Here is a 20,730-nt window from a genome sequence, read left to right as displayed (position 1 = left end):
CGCGAGAAAATACCCCAAGATTTAAAAATCTATTAAAATGTGTCACGTAACTTGACTGACACGGTACTGTGGCATAGCTACCCTTATGAAAAAGTCCTATAGAAAAAGTACAGGTTTCTATAGAAGTTTGTGGGATTCTAAAGAATGCTATAGAATGCTGCAGGAAAACGAAATTATTCTGTATTTTTTTTTTTTTACATGACTATAGATTCAAAAACATGTACTATAGTTTTGTGTAGGATTGGTAGATGAATATTTTCCAAGTGTAATTTCCTATAGAATTCTATACAATACTGTAAGAAACTATTGGAAAAAAAATAAACCTACAGATTCATTGGTGCTGCTATAGTTTTCTATAGAACTAACTTGTATCCTCCAGTCAGTTGAGTAATCCTTCAGTTTTCTATAGCCTTTGTGCTAAAAACTATAGTTTGCTATAGAACCAACTTGCATTCTCATGTCAGCTGTGATTCCTATAGATTTGGTGGTAAAAACTATAGTTTTCTATAGAACTAACTTATTGTCTCAAGTCAGTAGTATATTCCTATAGTTGTCGATGACATTCTGTTGAAAACTAAGAATTTATATGTATATTGTCATTTTAACAAATAGCCTACTATAGTTTCCTACATAATATTGTAGAAACAATGTTCTATACTACAGATTTCATGAATTGGTGATGTCTTTTATTCATACTATAGTTTACAATAGAATTTAATGATGCACTTGTGTGAATTATGTAAACTTTTCCAGCATATTAATTTTCCTGGATGCAGTTTTCCTTAATTTATTGTGATACCAAATGACAAACTAAAATAAGCTTACCACGAAAATTAAATATAAAGTATAAAATAGTGTATATAATATGAATGAAATAGTGATACATGTTGACACTCAAAGGAATTCCCCACCCCAACAAAAATATCAGATAATAAATTATTCTTCAGATAAGTCAATGAAATAAAGACAGTTTATTTGAACTGTTAGGTGATCCTGCTAGTTAGATTTTAATGACTATAGCAGATTCTGTACTCAGATTCTGTCAACCGTGCATACCAGTCGACAAACTATAATTAACAACAAGCCAACAGTGAGGCTGATGTCCCCCGCCGAAATTGCAAAATAAATAGATGACACATATTAATTAATCGCACATTTATTTTTTTCACTAAGTTTCATCACTCTCTATCAGACAGAATCAAGATTATCTTGTCCCAAACCATCGACAAATGAAATCGATTAGCTCTGCTTAGCTTCAGCTCGAAATGTTAATTATTGAACTCAGTCAAGACATTCACCTAATGAACATCTACATATACATCAAGTTTAAACATTCACCTAATAGACACCTATGCCAAGTTTGAACATTCTACCTCAATTAGAAGGAGAGTTATTGTGTTCCAAAGTTTCTACCAATCAAATTGCTTATCACTCTGCTTACCCTCAGCAAAAAATGTTCATTATCGAACTTAGTTAAGGTATTCATATAATAAATCTATACACCAAGTTTCATCAATCTCACTTAATTAGAACTAAAGTTATCGTGTCCCAAAGCATCAACCAATCAAATTGCTTATCTCTGCTTACCCTAAGCGGAAAATGCTCATCTTCGAACTCCATCAAGGCATTGACCTAATCAACACATACACCAAGTTTGAACATTCTAGCTCAATTAGGAAGAGAGTTATCGTGCCCCAAAGTATCAACCAATCAAATTGCTTATCTCTGCTTACCCTAAGCGGAAAATGCTCATCTTCGAACTCCATCAAGGCATTGACCTAATAAACACATACACCAAGTTTGAACATTCTAGCTCAATTAAAAGTTATCGTGTCCCAAAGCATCAACCAATCAAATTGCTTATCTCTGCTTACCCTAAGCGGAAAATGCTCATCTTCGAACTCCATCAAGGCATTGACCTAATCAACACATACACCAAGTTTGAACATTCTAGCCCAATTAGGAAGAGAGTTATCGTGTCCCAAAGCATCAACCAATCAAATTGCTTATCTCTGCTTACCCTAAGCGGAAAATGCTCATCTTCGAACTCCATCAAGGCATTGACCCAATAAACACATACACCAAGTTTGAACATTCTAGCTCAATTAGGAAGAGAGTTATTGTGTCCCAAAAAGTGTGACGGACGGACAGACAGACGGACGGTCAGACGGACGGACAGACGGACAGACAGACGGACGAACCCATTTTAATAGTCCCCTGCTTTCTTCGAAAGGCGGGGGACAAAAATGAAATGAAATGAAATGAAATGGGGTTTAACGTCCTACTCTTCTGCACTGCCATTGTACTCTATTGAAATCTGTTTGGCCATTGGCTGAATTTAAAATTCAAAAATTCAGTGTATAACAACTTAATATGTTAGTATTAACAAGAAACTGAAGAGAATGATGGTGTTTTTTCACAGATTCGATTAAAGATAGAAAGATAAGTATACTTTATTACTTTCTTAACAATAATATTAAATTACTTTAATTAGATAAGATTTATGTGATTTTGTTATTTATTTAACTTTATTACCTATTCTTTTCCCTATATATCAGTTTTACCAAGAAAAGAACTTTTCATGGTTCGGGCTGGTGAATCATCAACAGAATTCAGATTAATCCATGAGAGAAAAAATAAGCTTATTTAGAAGAATCCAGGCCACGAAATTTCAAATTTTGGCGTAACCAGAAAAATGGTTGTGGGTTTATGCTCTGCGTAACCATTTCTTTGGTTACGCCAGATGACCATTGCGTAACCAATTGGTTACATAAAATGGTTGCGCTGTTTTCATGTTTTATCCAGATTTAAATGGTGCTATTATTCATTTCCACTTGCAGTGAATGTATTTTTAAAGAAATAACTTGACTAACTTTATTCTTTTATATTTAATATTATATTTTGAGGTTAAGTGTTAATGACTTTAATCCCACGATGTCCTCATTTAAACAATAAAACATTAGAAAAAAAAATTCCACTTCACTAAATCCCTATATTTTAATAATGAGGGGAATCGGTTCCAAAAATTACTAATGGATTTCCGTTTTTATATCATATCTGACCTTCAAAAACCAGGAATGGTAGCTACCACATTGTTTTCGGTCACTGAAGACTACATGCGTACTTCATATATTACACTTGTAAGTTGTCACTTGCAATTATTCATCCAAGCACGTAGCATGAGATAGCCTCACTCATAGGTAGCGACTGATTGACAAACAGTATTTATTATGAACCTCGGCACTCTATACACAAAGTCTCAAAAGGAAAAAGAATAGTTTCATGTCATGAAATAATATTAAAATAGACAGGACAGTAAAATCGTTTACATTATCGCTCGAGCGATGCCGGGGAGGGGGTCAAAGTTGACGACTACACACGGGTCATTGGTACTACAGCATGGCTATAGTGAAAACTGAAAGGAACATGTGTAGTAAATTCTATGGAAATATAGCCGACATGTTAAATAGTCAACCTCATTTCTCCTTTTGTGTTTGAAAATCCAAAGGTACGCTTTCAAATATTTATGGCATAACTAATCATTTAAAGAATTAGGGGCGGGAGGCATTTTTAAATCAACGTGCTTTCAACTGGTCAATAGCCTACGTACGTGGTGTCAAAATGCCAAGAATGAATGGAGTTTGTGCTATAATACAAATAATTTAGACCCGTGTCACAAAGTCATCCTGTATAAAAATTGATCCAATGTGAATAAATCTGTTAATGAAATTTGTTAATGTAACCGATATTTCAATTTGCGTAACCAGGTAATCGGTCGCGTGTTTTTGAGCTAGCGCGACCGCACGTAACCGATTGGCATCGTTCGCGTGAAATTTCGTGGCCTGAGAATCCATGACAGAAAAATAAGCTTATCAATTTAGAAGAAATCATGGGTCAACTATATTTATTCCCAAAATAAGATTTAATAAAAAAAAGTCTATAGAATTCTATAGTACCCATTCCTACAGAAAACTATAGTGGCCCAATTTCCAAACTACAGAATACTACAGTATTCATTCCTATACATAACTGTAGAATTTCCTACAGAAATTGCAATAAAAAAAACCTAAAGAATACTACAGTATTTTCCTATAGAAATTTTGCCATAAATCTGTATGATGAGCGCTACAGAAACTGTAGAATATTTGGGGCCGTTATTTCCTACAGGCCCCCAAAATTCTGTAGAATACTATATAATTTTATCCTATAAAAAATGGGACACGCCCCCCAAAAAACTCTATAGATTTTCTATAGAATTCTACACTGGTATTCTGTAGGATTTTTTGCTAAGGGTAGTTTCATTTTGTTAGTATTTGTTTTATTTATAGTCTGTAGACGCCTAAATAGTCCAGACTAATAACAGCTACATTTAGATATAGGTCACTGTAGTTATCTATAGTGAGGGAAAGGATATTTGATAACTCTGTGAATAGTATGTTGACAGACTCTTTCTAAGTTTTATAATAATATTGCTATCTGCCATATATTATGTTTAATTTTATAATTTAATAGAAGCCCATGTCTTGTTATTTAGCATACAATTAGTGCGTTTATATCCCTATCATATAATCTATTTTGTTGGAAATGTACCATAATACATTGTCTAATATGGAGGCAGACCACCATTAAATTTCACCATCTCGGTTCGTCTATTTATAGCAATTCTCTCTCTCTCTTTTCTCCCCTTTTGCATGCCCATTTTTGTTGATTTTTTGGTCTAGACTGGACGAAGAGGGTTTGAATTAACATTTTCTGCCAGGTTTTGGTAAATATTCATGATTTTGAGGCGGAAGGATAACAAGGTTATCAGGTTGGCTACGGCAATTAGTTACATGTTTTTAGTATGCTTCTTCAAGTTTGTGTATCTCAAAATTTTGGTGGTCAACCTCATACAAATTTTAGTGCAAAGACATGACCATTTGTTCCTCTGTCTGTAGTGAAAAGCATTCAGCCCAACGAAAATTTGGGGAAAAGTTGTAGGTGGGCAAAGAGGCCAGAATTAACATTGAAGTCAATGGGGAAATTAATGGTGGTCTGCCTCCTATATTATTGAGTATTATTATCTCCCCTTACTTAAATAACAGAATTTGAATATACAGCATGCAATTATAATTTATGTGCATATCCTATAACTTATTAAACGTAACTAAATAATACTTTTGTATATCAACTTAATCATAAATCACATTATGTCCATCTGTTAAATAATGTTGCATTTAAATTGTTGACAATGTATACTTTGTTTACATAAGGAGCGTATAGTTTATAATTTTGCATGAGCTGGGAACGAATTCTTAGAATCGAGGCCATCATGTCGAGACGGCCAGGCGAATGTGTTACCCGGCACTAGTACCCTGGGTCAGTTGTTCCCACTGGGATATCCGTCTCCAGGGTCCAAGCGAAGCTCTAGTAATTACACCTATAGTTCTTGAGGAATGCTCTTTAAGCACACAGCCTTTAGATGCTTGCATCTAATGAACAGACTTTAAACTGCTTGCAGTTTAAAAACTGATACAACCTCTAGATGTTTGCATCTAATGAACAGATACAGACTTTAAACGCTTGTGATTAATGCAAAGTTACAGCCTTAACTGCTTGCAGTTAATGAACAGTATAGCTTTTAGCTATTACACAGAACGGCTTGAGCTGGGACAGTTCGCCTCTTTATAAATAGTATAAAAGAGTTTTCCCAGTCCATTAAAACTTACCTGTATATATGTTATAAATAATACATAATAAAACTTTATAGTTTTATACAGTTTTCTTCCATTTGTTCGAAGAGAGAGAGCCGAACATAGCACAACTACTTTTTAGCTAGTCCGCCTTCTCCTCTGAAGAAGCTCTACTTTAAACGGCTTGTGATCGGCCAATAGATCACTGGTGGCAGAAAAATTAACGGGTGTGGGTCCTGAGCAACCATTGCGGCAGATTCCCCACACTACCAAACCGCTACACCATTTCGTGGCGAAAGACAGAAGAAGAAGAAGTAAAAAGTGCGCCACAGTACCACAGCAATGGGTGAGAAACTAGGAGAATTCATTGCATATACAAGACGATGTTGTCTTTAATCGCTGTCCATTTATCATAAATATTGAAGCCTAATTAAATTCTCGGATTATCCACTGTCCACATCTTTTCCCGCGATTTTTATCTCAGAAAATGTTGTACGTTTAAGTCTCTCCCTTTTTACTTGTCCGCTCGCCATCAAGTTTATCAACATATAAATCAAGCGCTTACTAACGCTGAGAGATCCGACAATCTTCGCGTTCAACCTTTGACGTCACCCGGGTTGCCGGTTAGGGAAACCCTTCTTTTTTTTTCCCGTATGCGCTCCATGGGTGTTTTTCAGGAAATCCAGTATTTTTCTAGTAAGATTGGATGTTTCTACTTTCCATATATACCACAATTGCCATACTTTTATTGGAAATAACTACCCCATAAATACTTTTCTGAGAAAGTATCTTTAAGCGAAATAAGAACTTTAAATTAGTTTTTCATTTTTTCGTCTTTTCTTTCTATCAATGTTTTATAGTTTGGTGAGCCTTTTAATAACAACGTTATTCACGTTAATATTTTCTTATGTGGTTTGAGTTGGCCTTTTTCAAAAACATTCATCGGTTAAATCAAATATGCAAAAATACTTACCCGTAAAATATAATAAAGATAATATTTGTTAACCAAAATATTAGGTTGAGTTGTATTATAAGTTTATGATATGATGACGGTCTGAAAAGTTCTAAGCCTAGATCAGAATAGATCAATTGGGTTGAAACAAACGTTTGCCACCAACAAGTATCATCATTGAATGAATCATAGCCATAAGAACTACAACTATAGTGTTATTATTGTCTTCGTACCAGACCATCTTGTGAACCTATCAATTGAAATACTACAAAACTGGCTATAGGACAGTTATCAAGTACCAGCAACTGAAAGGACTAACCCCAACACATGGTCTCCACTTTAGGGGTTGATGCCTCTTTAATTTAAGCATGAATGAGAGAGCCTTGACGATGAAGGCCATCAACAACAAAAATTCAAGAAAACATTACTTGGGTGCATGGCTGATCAACGATTGGTCTTCTAAATAAATAAATAACAATATATTGAGTAGTCGTTTATTTTAATTTGGCCCGAGTGGTCTTCTAATCGTAGTCGGAATGCTCTTCTAATCTCGGCCCGAGTGATCTTCTTATCTTAGTCCCAATGCTCTTCTAATCTCGGCCTGAGTGGTCTTCTTATCTTGGTCCGAGTGGTCTTCTAATCAAGGTCTGAGTGGTCTTGGTCCAAATGGGCTTCTGTCTTGGCCCGAGTGGTTTTGTTAGGAGTGGTCTTCTGTCTTAGTGGTGAATTGTCTTCTATTATTCGTCCGAATGGTCTTCTAAACTTGGTCCGATTGGTCTTCTAATGTTGGTCCGATGTCTGGCTGTTTCATTTGCCTCTCTATATCACCCGTAACAAGCAAATAATAACCCAGTACTACCAAATACTTATCAAATATTATAAAATACAAACCTAATATCGTCAAATAGCAGCACATTATGGAAGTATAACGTTGCCAATATTATTTCATTGTTCACGGTGCAAACTGCAAATGTCAGTAGTTCAAAATACCTATTTTAGTTTTACAATTTGCAATTTCCATTGCTCAACAATACCAATGCCACGGTGTTAAAATACAGAATACACTTTTCAATAATACAAAATACAGTAGAATAGTTATTTTGCACATTACACTTCTGCATTCTGCATAATAGACAAATGCATAATAGAACCTTGCATAGTAGAACATATACCTTATATGGGATGTACGACGTACGTCATTTGCATACGGAAAAAAGTCCGGACTATGACGGAAATTAATGATTTACGCGATAAAGCCATATGGTCACCTGGATACGAAATGAAGTTAGCACACATATTCCTAGCGCCAATAAAAACCTAGATATAATTATCACGAAAATAATTGTTACCTTTATATTAGAAAACGACATATTAATGCCAAGTATATAAGTAACAGACCCCCCCCCCCACCATGAATAAAAAAATACTATTACCGTAAACATACTAAAATATCGCACACTAGGCTAACTGAGCGCGCAGAAAAGTGGTGCGTCCACGCTGCATCAAAATGCACCGAAACCAGCTTTGGTGGCAAAATGTTTTTTTGTTTCATGGAATCAAGGGATGAATAAACGACTAAAATACAAATTTTCAGAAGCTTCCTAAACTGGCTTTTAGAGAAATATCTCCATAAACATACTAAAACCATGGGGGGATCGGGTTAGGGTAGGCTCATCGCGCACGCAATAACTTATAAAATAGCTTTAGTGGCTCCAAGATCTTTATTTCACCAAATCAACAGATGGATAAGATATGAACAGGACAATTTTCATTTACTTTCTATGTTATCGAGTTATACCACAGCAAAGTTCCCAGCACCTGGATTTGAGGCGGGGTTCGCGGGTGCAATAAACAAGGGGTACGTCCACACTGCACCAAAAAGCACCCCAAACTGGCTTTGGTGGCAAAATGTTTTGTATTTCACAGAGTCAAGGGATGAATAACTACTAGATTACAAAAATCCAGAAGCCTTCTATGCTGGCTTTTAGAGATATATTACCGTAAACATATTAAAAATATGGGGGAATCGTGTTAGGGGTAGAGTCACTGCGCACGCAATAACTTCTAAACTAGTTTTGGTGGCTCCAAGATCTTTATTTCACCAAATCGACAGATGCATAAGGTGTGAACATGCCAAATTTCATTAACTTTCTATGTTGGGGTATCGAGTTATACCACCGAAAAGTTCCCAGCCCCAGATTCGAGGCGGGGTTCGTGGGTACAATAAACAAGGGGTACGCCCACGTTTCATCAAAAAGCACCCGAACGAGCTTTGGTGGCAACATGTTTTGTATTTCACAGAGTCAAGGGATGAATAAACGACGAGAATACAAAAATCCAGAAGCCTTCTATGCTGGCTTTTGGAGATATATTACCGTAAACGTACTAAATATGTGGGGAATCGAGTTAGGGTAGGCTCACTGCGTACACACACAATAACTTCTGAACTAGCTTTGGTGGCTCCAAGATCTTTATTTCAGCAAATTTCTTTGGGGGGAGGGGGGAGGGGGGGGGGGTCTATTACATATTATTATATACTTTGCATTAATATGTCTTAAAATGTTATTTTCTAATATAAAGGTAACAATTATTTTCATGATAATTATATCTAGGTTTTTATTGGCGCTAGGAATATGTATGCTAACTTCATTTCGAATCCAAGTGCTGGAATACGGGTGAGAGATTCCGCTCGGTTACTATAAGATTCTTTAACCTTACCCAAAAAAAGGGTTTTAGAGACCTGTCAATTAAATAAGATATTCAATTTAATTTTTAACAAGAAATTGATTCAATTGAAATATCTGTTTTTTTACCAATGAGAACAAATAAGAATAGTCTCGTTAAGCCAGACTATTATCTTTCAGAATCCTCTAATCGTCGAACTGATTACAGTATAGAGCTTGGACGTTGAAGACTAACAAAATCGAGTACTGCCCCCTTCTAATGACCTCGGCCTTATGGATTTATCGCGTAAATCATTAATTTCCGTCATAGTCCGGATTTTTTTCCGTATGCAAATGACGTACGTCGTACATCCCATATAAGGTATATGTTCTACTATGCAAGGTTCTATTATATGCATTTGTCTATTATGCAAAATGCAGAATGCAGAAGTGTAATGTGCAAAATAACTTTTATATTGTATTTTGTATTATTGAAAAGTGTATTCTGTATTTTAACACCGTGACATTGGTATTGTTGAGCAATGGAAATTGTAAATTGTAAAACTAAAATACGTATTGTGAACTAGTGACATTTGCAGTTTGCACCGTGAACAATGAAATAATATTGGCAACGTTATCCTTCCATAGCACATTAGTATAATAACGCAACAAATGTTCGATAATTTGAAGAAAATTGAAATATTTACGCAGTTATCTCCCTTTAAAACCGATAAATATTGTTACAGATGTAAAATAAAGTGATCTATATGTCTGCTCAGTTTGGATAAGTTGACTCTTCGCATCAATGAGATATTAAGTACTGAAATTGGTGGTAAAAAACAAATGAAACTACAGATTTTTTACCATTTTCAAGACCGGAAAAGCCATCTCAGCATTTCCATGGGTGGATCAATCACTCTTACATTTTATATACGTATGTTTAGGCACTAGGTAAGCCAATAGACAAAAATGGATGAAATCCCAAACTTGAGCCTTATCACTTCCTGTATGGTCTTATTGCGGACACATCCTTAATTATGACTATTTTTCTGATTTTTCAATCCATGTACCCGAGTTAAAGGAATCACAGAGTTCTAATCACCAACATGCTACAGTCTGTACTTACCAGATATATCGGGTTTAGCCGCTTCTTCAATATTGGTATTCGCTTTATTTTCAGTGTCTGTTTCTGTTTTTATTCTGTCACTTTGATCTGTCTGTACCATTGTATCATGGCTGGGGTCATCTTCAATATAAAATGATTCAATTACAAAATGAACTGTGGTAAGTTAGTAATTGACTACAAAAGTGTTTCATAATACCAAAGCAGAACTAGATTAAATACCAATGTTATTTAACAATTTATTGATCTGATTTTGTTTTCATTTGAACACTCAACAATTTGCAAAAAGGTATCTTTGACACTGCAGTATGTAGAACAGGCCAGGGTTAATTGTGATGTCAGTGGAAATGAAATATAATCATTACACAGTTTGAAGTATTGGAAATCTAATGGATAATAGGACATTAATAAGTAATGAGTAACTGAAAGATTACATTTCAAATATTATTATGTAATGGTCAACTATATTTCAATCCTTTTATCGCAAATTTGAATATTATATATCTGATAAAGTCAAATATTATGTAATGGTCAACTACTCAATCTTTTTATTTCAAATTTGAATAATAACTATGTATATTTAATCCAGCAGATTAACAAAAATCACAAAATTTAAATCAGTTTTACGAATAAAAACGACGTTTTAGAATTTTGTTTTTATGTTAAACTTCACCTAAAACATGTAAGTTTAAACAATTACAAACAAAAATGAGGTTTTAAAATGTTGTTTTTAAATTAAACTCCATCTAAGACATGTAAGTTTAAACTGATATAGATTTTAATCAAATTCCGAATTTGGATAAACAAGAGAACCTTAACATTGAAAACTCAAAACAAATGAATGCATGACAACTCAGGCCAAATACCACTCAGACCAAAACCGGCCGGATCAGTTAATAGACCACTCGGACAAAGATAGAAGATCACTCGGACCAAGACCTTATATCACTTGTACCAAGGCAGTAGATCGCTCGGACCAAGATAGAAGACCACTCGGAGCAAGATAGAAGACCACTCCGACCAATGTTTTTGAAATAATACAGTGTTGTTTTAATAAATTGATAATAGTGTTTGTTTTAATATTAAAGTGTTATTTTAATAAATTGATATTTATGTTTGTTTTTCTACATTTGTTTTCTTTTTAACTTTCTTATCATCTCATCATGAAGCATAGAAAAAAATCTCAACGAGTCATCAACAACTGAATAGTTATTAATTCGTATACTTGTATTTCGGAAAAGACTATTCTTTGTGTGTACTATATTTATCATTTGTACCGCCTTTTATTGCAAGCAGTATAATAACTGCAACAAATGTTCGATAATTTGATGAAAATTGAAATATTTACGCAGTTATCTCCCTTTACAACCGATAAATATTGTTACCGATGTAAAATAAAGTGATCTATATGTCTGCTCAGTTTGGATAAGTTGACTCTTCGCATCAATGAGATATTAAGTACTGAAATTGGTGGTAAAAAACAAATGAAACTACAGATTTTTTACCATTTTCAAGACCGGAAAAGCCATCTCAGCATTTCCATGGGTGGATCAATCACTCTAACATTTTATATACGTATGTTTAGGCACTAGGTAAGCCAATAGACAAAAATGGATGAAATCCCAAAATTGAGCCTATCACTTCCTGTATGGTCTTATCGCGGACACATTCTTAATTATGACTTTTTTTCTGATTTTTCTATCCATGTACCCGAGTTAAAGGAATCACAGAGTTCTAATCACCAACATGCTACTGTCTGTACTTACCAGATGTATCAGGTTTAGCCGCTTCTTCAATATTGGTATTCGCTTTATTTTCAGTGTCTGTTTCTGTTTTTATTCTGTCACTTTGATCTGTCTGTACCATTGTATCATGGCTGGGGTCATCTTCAATATAAAATGATTCAATTACAAAATGAACTGTGGTAAGTTAGTAATTGACTACAAAAGTGTTTCATAATACCAGCGGAACTAGATTAAATACCAATGTTATTTAACAATTTATTGATCTGATTTTGTTTTCATTTGAACACTCAACAATTTGCAAAAAGGTATCTTTGACACTGCAGTATGTAGAACAGGCCAGGGTTAATTGTGATGTCAGTGGAAATGAAATATAATCATTACACAGTTTGAAGTATTGGAAATCTAATGGATAATAGGACATTAATAAGTAATGAGTAACTGAAAGATTACATTTCAAATATTATTATGTAATGGACAACTATATTTCAATCAGTGATGGGATTTTACCCGTATATTCCGGACTTGTCTGAATCTTTTTTCAAAACGCCCAAAATTGTCCGACCGGGAATATGCCCAATCGGACATCAAGACATGGTGAATAATATTCAAATTCCAAAATTAATATAGTGTACTGAGTGTATAACTACCGTGCAACCCGTTTATCATTGATAATAGGCTGGATTGATTAGGTAATTAAGTGATCGACTATTTATTGTGTTATGTCGTCTACACACCTACCTTGATTAACTACTATTCTGCCTTGATTGGCTGACTTAATCCTTTGTCGGACAATTCATCAAATCAATCCTGAACAGATGTCATTGCTTCTCCTTTGTCGGACGATATATCAATCCAATAAGAGTGATTATAAACTTAATCTGATTAACCTTTGATTTGTCCATTGTCTCACGTTTTAATCTCCTTTATGTTGGACAATAACACGTAGAAATTAGTCATATATGTCACATATCCTGATAGTATATAACACCTCAAATCAACAGACATTGTATCCAATAACTTGTCTGTGATATATTTTCGGTGGTAGCCTAAGTTAAATAAAGATATTTCACACACACGCATTTAACGCTAAGAAATGTTGACGAAAATTTCGATTGGAATGACGTGAGTAGTTAATTGTTTTAGACGATAGCGCATGCTACAGTCGAATGCAATTATTTAGCAGTTGGTGTCGCACGCTCGTTGTATTAGAGCGTCGTTAACTACGGTTTACGGCCAAATAAATTTTGGGATGTCATTTTTTTACCTTCCATATATAAATCGAAACGGAGTATCAGACGAATGTCGGACTTTGCTGAAAAATGTACCGACGTATGACCCGAAAAATACGGTAATTTTGGGGGAGTTTGAAACAGATCGGCAGCAGTCGGCACGCTGCCATTCTATAGTATTGATGTCATGTAATTTTGTAGGAATATTATTGACATAAATTTGAATACCGTACGGGTTTTAAACATGAAATATAACGAGGTGCACCTATTTTTTTTACATATGAATTTGAATATATCTTGTTGACACGTGATTCTTTATTGTGTTTTGAAAACGTCTGCTTAAATTACGATAAGAGTTATGCCCCTTTATTTTCGGGAAAAAATGTCCGACAATAATTTTTTTGAAATCCCATCACTGATTTCAATCCTTTTATCGCAAATTTGAATATTATATATCTGACAAAAGTCAAATATTATGTAATGGTCAACTATATCTCAATCTTTTTATTTCAAATTTGAATAATAACTATGTATATTTAATCCAGCAGATTAACAAAAATCACAAAATTTAAATCAGTTTTACGAATAAAAACAACGTTTTAGAATTTTGTTTTTATATTAAACTTCACCTAAAACATGTAAGTTTAAACAATTACAAACAAAAATGTTGGTTTTTAAATTAAACTCCATCTAAGACATGGAAGTTTAAACAAGGTGGCTATTTGAACTGATATAAGTTTTAATCAAATTCCGAATTTGGATAAACAAGAGAACGTTAACATTGTACTATATTTATCGATTTGTACTGCCTTTTATTGCAAGCTTGTCGTGGAATGCGTGTCAAAATACCCTAAGATTTAAAAATCTATTAAAATTTGTCACGTAACTTGACTGACGCGGTACCAAAGCAATGGGTAAGAATCCAGGAGGATTCATCGCATATACAGACGATGTTGTCTTTAATCGCTGTCCATTTATCATAAATATTGAAGCCTAATTAAATTCTCGGATTATCCACTGTCCACGTCTTTTCCCGCGATTTTTATCTCAGAAAATGTTGTACGTTTAAGTTTCTCACTTTTTACTAGTCCGCTCACCATCAAGTTTATCAACATATACATCAAGCGCTCACTAACGCTGAGAGATCCGACAATCTTCGCGTTCAACCTTTGACGTCACCCGGGTTGCTGATTAGGGAAACCCTTCTTTTTTTGTCCCGTATGCGCTCCATGGGTGTTTTTCAGGAAATCCAGTATTTTTCTAGTAAGATTTGATGTTTCTACTTTCCATATATGCCACAATTGCCATACTTTTATTGGAAATAACTACCCGATAAAAAGTTTTCTGAGAAAGTATCTTTAAGCGAAATAAGAATTTTAAATAAGTTTTTCATTTTTTCGTCTTTTCTTTCTATCAATGTATTATCGTTTGGTAGGGCCTTTTAATAATCACGTTATAAACGTTAATATTTTCTTACGTGGTTTGAGTTGGCCTTTTTCAAAAACATTCATCGGTTAAATCAAATATGCAAAAATACTTACCCGTAAAATATAATAAAGATAATATTTGTTAACCAAAATATTAGGTTGAGTTGTATTATAAGTTTATGATATGATGACGGTCTGAAAAGTTCTAAGCCTAGATCAGGATAGATCAATTGGGTTGAAACAAATGTTTGCCACCAACAAGTATCATCATTGAATGAATCATAGACATAAGAACTGCAACTATAGTATTATTATTGTCTTCGTACCAGACCATCTTGTGAACCTATCAATTGAAATACTACAAAACTGGCTATAGGACAGTTATCAAGTACCAACACATGGTCTCCACTTTAGGGGTTGATGCCTCTTTAATTTAAGCATGACTGAGAGAGCCTTGACGATGAAGGCCATCAACAACAAAAATTCAAGAAAACATTACTTGGGTGCATGGCTGATCAACAATTGGTCTTTTAAATAAATAAATAACAATATATTGAGTAGTCGTTTATTTTAATTTGGCCCGAGTGGTCTTCTAATCGTGGTCGGGATGCTCTTCTAATCTCGGCCCGAGTGATCTTCTTATCTTAGTCCCAATGCTCTTCTAATCTCGGCCTGAGTGGTCTTCTTATCTTGGTCCGAGTGGTCTTCTAATCAAGGTCTGAGTGGTCTTGGTCCAAATGGGCTTCTGTCTTGGCCCGAGTGGTCTTGTTCGGAGTGGTCTTCTGTCTTAGTGGTGACGTACTTGTCTTGGTGCGAATTGTCTTCTATTATTGGTCCGAATGGTCTTCTAAGCTTGGTCCGAATGGTCTTCAAATGTTGGTCCGATGTCTGGCTGTTTCATTTGCCTCTCTATATCACCCAAAACAAGCAAATCATAACCCAGTACTACCAAATACTTATCAAATATTATAAAATACAAACCTAATATCGTCAAATAGCAGCACATTAGTATAATAACTGCAACAAATGTTCGATAATTTGAAGAAAATTGAAATATTTACGCAGTTATCTCCCTTTACAACTGATAAATATTGTTACAGATGTAAAATAAAGTGATCTATATGTCTGCTCAGTTTGGATAAGTTGACTCTTCGCATCAATGAGATATTAAGTACTGAAATTGGTGGTAAAAAACAAATGAAACTACAGATTTTTTTACCATTTTCAAGACCGGAAAAGCCATCTCAGCATTTCCATGGGTGGATCAATTACTCTAACATTTTATATACGTATGTTTAGGCACTAGGTAAGCCAATAGACAAAAATGGATGAAATCCCAAACTTGAGCCTTATCACTTCCTGCATGGTCTTATCGCGGACACATCCTTAATTATGACTATTTTTCTGATTTTTCAATCCATGTACCCGAGTTAAAGGAATCTTCAATATTGGTATTAACTTTATTTTCAGTGTCTGTTTCTGTTTTTATTCTGTCACTTTGATCTGTCTGTACCATTGTATCATGGCTGGGGTCATCTTCAATATAAAATGATTCAATTACAAAATGAACTGTGGTCAGTTAGTAATTGACTACAAAAGTATTTCATAATACCAGCGGAACTAGATTAAATACCAACGTTATTTAACAATTTATTGATCTGATTTCGTTTTCATTTGAACACTCAACAATTTGCAAAAAGGTATCTTTGACACTGCAGTATGTAGAACAGGCCAGGGTTAATTGTGATGTCAGTGGAAATGAAATATAATCATTACACAGTTTGAAGTATTGGAAATCTAATGGATAATAGGACATTAATAAGTAATGAGTAACTGAAAGATTACATTTCAAATATTATTATGTAATGGTCAACTATATTTCAATCCTTTTATCGCAAATTTGAATATTATATATCTGATAAAGTCAAATATTATGTAATGGTCAACTACTCAATCTTTTTATTTCAAATTTGAATAATAACTATGTATATTTAATCCAGCAGATTAACAAAAATCACAAAATTTAAATCAGTTTTACGAATAAAAACGACGTTTTAGAATTTTGTTTTTATGTTAAACTTCACCTAAAACATGTAAGTTTAAACAATTACAAACAAAAATGAGGTTTTAAAATGATGTTGTTTTTAAATTAAACTCCATCTAAGACATGTAAGTTTAAACAAGGTGGCTATTTGAACTGATATAGATTTTAATCAAATTCCGAATTTGGATAAACAAGAGAACGTTAACATTGAAAACTCAAAACAAATGAATGCATGACAACTCAGGCCAAATACCACTCAGACCAAAACCGGCCAGATCAGTTAATAGACCACTCGGACCAAGACAGAAGATCACTCGGACCAAGACCGTATATCACTTGTACCAAGGCAGAAGATCGCTCGGACCAAGATAGAAGACCACTCGGACCAAGATAGAAGACCACTCCGACCAATGTTTTTGAAATAATACAGTGTTGTTTTAATAAATTGATAATAGTGTTTGTTTTAATATTAAAGTGTTATTTTAATAAATTGATATTTATGTTTGTTTTTCTACATTTGTTTTCTTTTTAACTTTCTTATCATCTCATCATGAAGCATAGAAAAAAATCTCAACGAGTCATCAACAACTGAATAGTTATTAATTCGTATACTTGTATTTCGGAAAAGACTATTCTTTGTGTGTACTATATTTATCATTTGTACCGCCTTTTATTGCAAGCTTGTCGTGGAATGCGTGTCAAAGTTCAGTTTACGTTTTATCATTAAAATCGGTAGGGACTTTGAATAATCGTGCATGTCGTGTAAATATTTTCAATTAAATTCATCAACATATTATTCCGTTTTTAATATACTACTTTTACCAGAATCTATGATTACCAAAGAACACAGGGCTGGATTAACCATTAAAGATACCTTCCCTGTACAAACTGTGTGATTTGATGATATATTTGGACTAAAAACATATTCAAACTAATAAATCTATTATAATTGTGCTTTAAATCCTTCTCAAAACATTGTATTCGCGAGAAAATACCCCAAGATTTAAAAATCTATTAAAATGTGTCACGTAACTTGACTGACACGGTACTGTGGCATAGCTACCCTTATGAAAAAGTTCTATAGAAAAAGTACAGGTTTCTATAGAAGTTTGTGGGATTCTAAAGAATGCTATAGAATGCTGCAGGAAAACGAAATTATTCTGTATTTTTTTTTTTTACATGACTATAGATTCAAAAACATGTACTATAGTTTTGTGTAGGATTGGTAGATGAATATTTTCCAAGTGTAATTTCCTATAGAATTCTATACAATACTGGAAGAAACTATTGGAAAAAAAATAAACCTACAGATTCATTGGTGCTGCTATAGTTTTCTATAGAACTAACTTGTATCCTCCAGTCAGTTGAGTAATCCTTCAGTTTTCTATAGCCTTTGTGCTAAAAACTATAGTTTGCTATAGAACCAACTTGCATTCTCATGTCAGCTGTGATTCCTATAGATTTGGTGGTAAAAACTATAGTTTTCTATAGAACTAACTTATTGTCTCAAGTCAGTAGTATATTCCTATAGTTGTCGATGACATTCTGTTGAAAACTAAGAATTTATATGTATATTGTCATTTTAACAAATAGCCTACTATAGTTTCCTACATAATATTGTAGAAACAATGTTCTATACTACAGATTTCATGAATTGGTGATGTCTTTTATTCATACTATAGTTTACAATAGAATTTAGTGATGCACTTGTGTGAATTATGTAAACTTTTCCAGCATATTAATTTTCCTGGATGCAGTTTTCCTTAATTTATTGTGATACCAAATGACAAACTAAAATAAGCTTACCACGAAAATTAAAATTAAATATAAAGTATAAAATAGTGTATATAATATGAATGAAATAGTGATACATGTTGACACTCAAAGGAATTCCCCACCCCAACAAAAATATCAGATAATAAATTATTCTTCAGATAAGTCAATGAAATAAAAACAGTTTATTTGAACTGTTAGGTGATCCTGCTAGTTAGATTTTAATGACTATAGCAGATTCTGTACTCAGATTCTGTCAACCGTGCATACCAGTCGACAAACTATAATTAACAAAAATGAAATGAAATGAAATGGGGTTTAACGTCCTACTCTTCTGCACTGCCATTGTACTCTATTGAAATCTGTTTGGCCATTGGCTGAATTTAAAATTCAAAAATTCAGTGTATAACAACTTAATATGTTAGTATTAACAAGAAACTGAAGAGAATGATGGTGTTTTTTCACAGATTCGATTAAAGATAGAAAGATAAGTATACTTTATTACTTTCTTAACAATAATATTAAATTACTTTAATTAGATAAGATTTATGTGATTTTGTTATTTATTTAACTTTATTACCTATTCTTTTCCCTATATATCAGTTTTACCAAGAAAAGAACTTTTCATGGTTCGGGCTGGTGAATCATCAACAGAATTCAGATTAATCCATGAGAGAAAAAATAAGCTTATTTAGAAGAATCCAGGCCACGAAATTTCAAATTTTGGCGTAACCAGAAAAATGGTTGCGGGTTTATGCTCTGCGTAACCATTTCTTTGGTTATGCCAGATGACCATTGCGTAACCAATTGGTTACATAAAATGGTTGCGCTGTTTTCATGTTTTATCCAGATTTAAATGGTGCTATTATTCATTTCCACTTGCAGTGATAGGGTGGCCCATGCACCTACAGAAATACAGTCAACCGCTGATAGTTCGAGACTACCACTGAAGCGTGCACATTCGCCGTGTCGAGGCCAACTTTCTGACAGTATGATACTATAAATAGCCATGACACGTGCAATTCTCTACAAATCTATCAACTATTACAGCCGTAAAAAATTTATTGTTGACGATTTTGAATAGCAGTAAAATTAAGCTTCTTGGTTATTACAGCAGATTTAGAAATTATGTTCGTTTCATTTTTTAAATCGCTTTATCATTAACTGTACCGTTAAGAGCGGCATCTTTTGGTTTAGTACAAATACTATCTCTGAAACACTCGGGTTAGACAGGAACATGATACTAGCAGTAGTTTCATTTTACTTTTACAAGCTTCTTAAAATAATTGTTGAGCTAGCTAACGTGCTCATTTCTTAATTCAATTTCTTGTTCTAGCTTTCTGTTATGTTTCGTAAAAAAGTAGTCTTGATTATCCCGACCTGTCAATCAGCCTTAGAATGGTCGATAGACTGGTTAAGCGACTCTAATTTCAAAACAAGGGCACGTAACCTATCTTTTACTCAAAAGTGTCTGGATGTTATGGACGAGACATGGAACCAGTTTTCAGTCTATTATTTATAGATGATTAATGGTCATAGCTTATTAAGTACAACATGATCGTTTATTTAGTGACTATAATTGTGTGAAACTGATTTGAGGCTTGGCATATATATAAATATTGTGGCGAAATTGTCGAGATATATGGAGATATTTATTTATGGTGGGTCACCCTAGCAGTGAATGTATTTTTAAAGAAATAACTTGACTAACTTTATTCTTTTATATTTAATATTATATTTTGAGGTTAAGTGTTAATGACTTTAATCCCACGATGTCCTCATTTAAACAATAAAACATTAGAAAAAAAAATTCCACTTCACTAAATCCCTATATTTTAATAATGAGGGGAATCGGTTCCAAAAATTACTAATGGATTTCCGTTTTTATGTCATATCCGACCTTCAAAAACCAGGAATGGTAGCTACCACATTGTTTTCGGTCACTGAAGACTACATGCGTACTTCATATATTACACTTGTAAGTTGTCACTTGCAATTATTCATCCAAGCACGTAGCATGAGATAGCCTCACTCATAGGTAGCGACTGATTGACAAACAGTATTTATTATGAACCTCGGCACTCTATACACAAAGTCTCAAA

The 20,730-nt window shown here is 33.8% G+C and overlaps 1 protein-coding gene across 2 annotated transcripts in view; it reads right to left on the bottom strand.

Moving 5' to 3' along the window:
• LOC126811610 (ankyrin repeat domain-containing protein 1) overlaps positions 1-20,730 on the bottom strand; it is a 207,289-nt gene that overhangs the window by 12,465 nt on the left and 174,094 nt on the right. The window contains exons 1-2 of one of the 2 annotated variants that reach the window (XM_056098986.1): positions 12,177-15,838; positions 10,414-10,533 (exon numbers count right to left, since the gene is read on the bottom strand). The exons of the other annotated variant lie outside the window; for it this stretch is intronic. Of the exons in view, the coding sequence (XP_055954961.1) occupies positions 10,414-10,533; positions 12,177-12,276 (220 nt within the window). The 5' untranslated portion in view covers positions 12,277-15,838. Of the gene's footprint in view, positions 1-10,413; positions 10,534-12,176; positions 15,839-20,730 lie in introns of those variants that run through there. 2 annotated transcript variants of the gene reach the window in all.

This window comes from Patella vulgata, chromosome 2 (genome assembly GCF_932274485.2).
Source record: "Patella vulgata chromosome 2, xgPatVulg1.2, whole genome shotgun sequence".
Classification (NCBI taxonomy): Eukaryota; Metazoa; Mollusca; class Gastropoda; family Patellidae; genus Patella; species Patella vulgata.
The sequence above is the reverse complement of the archived record's forward strand: the minus strand, read 5'-3'. Positions and strand labels throughout refer to the sequence as shown.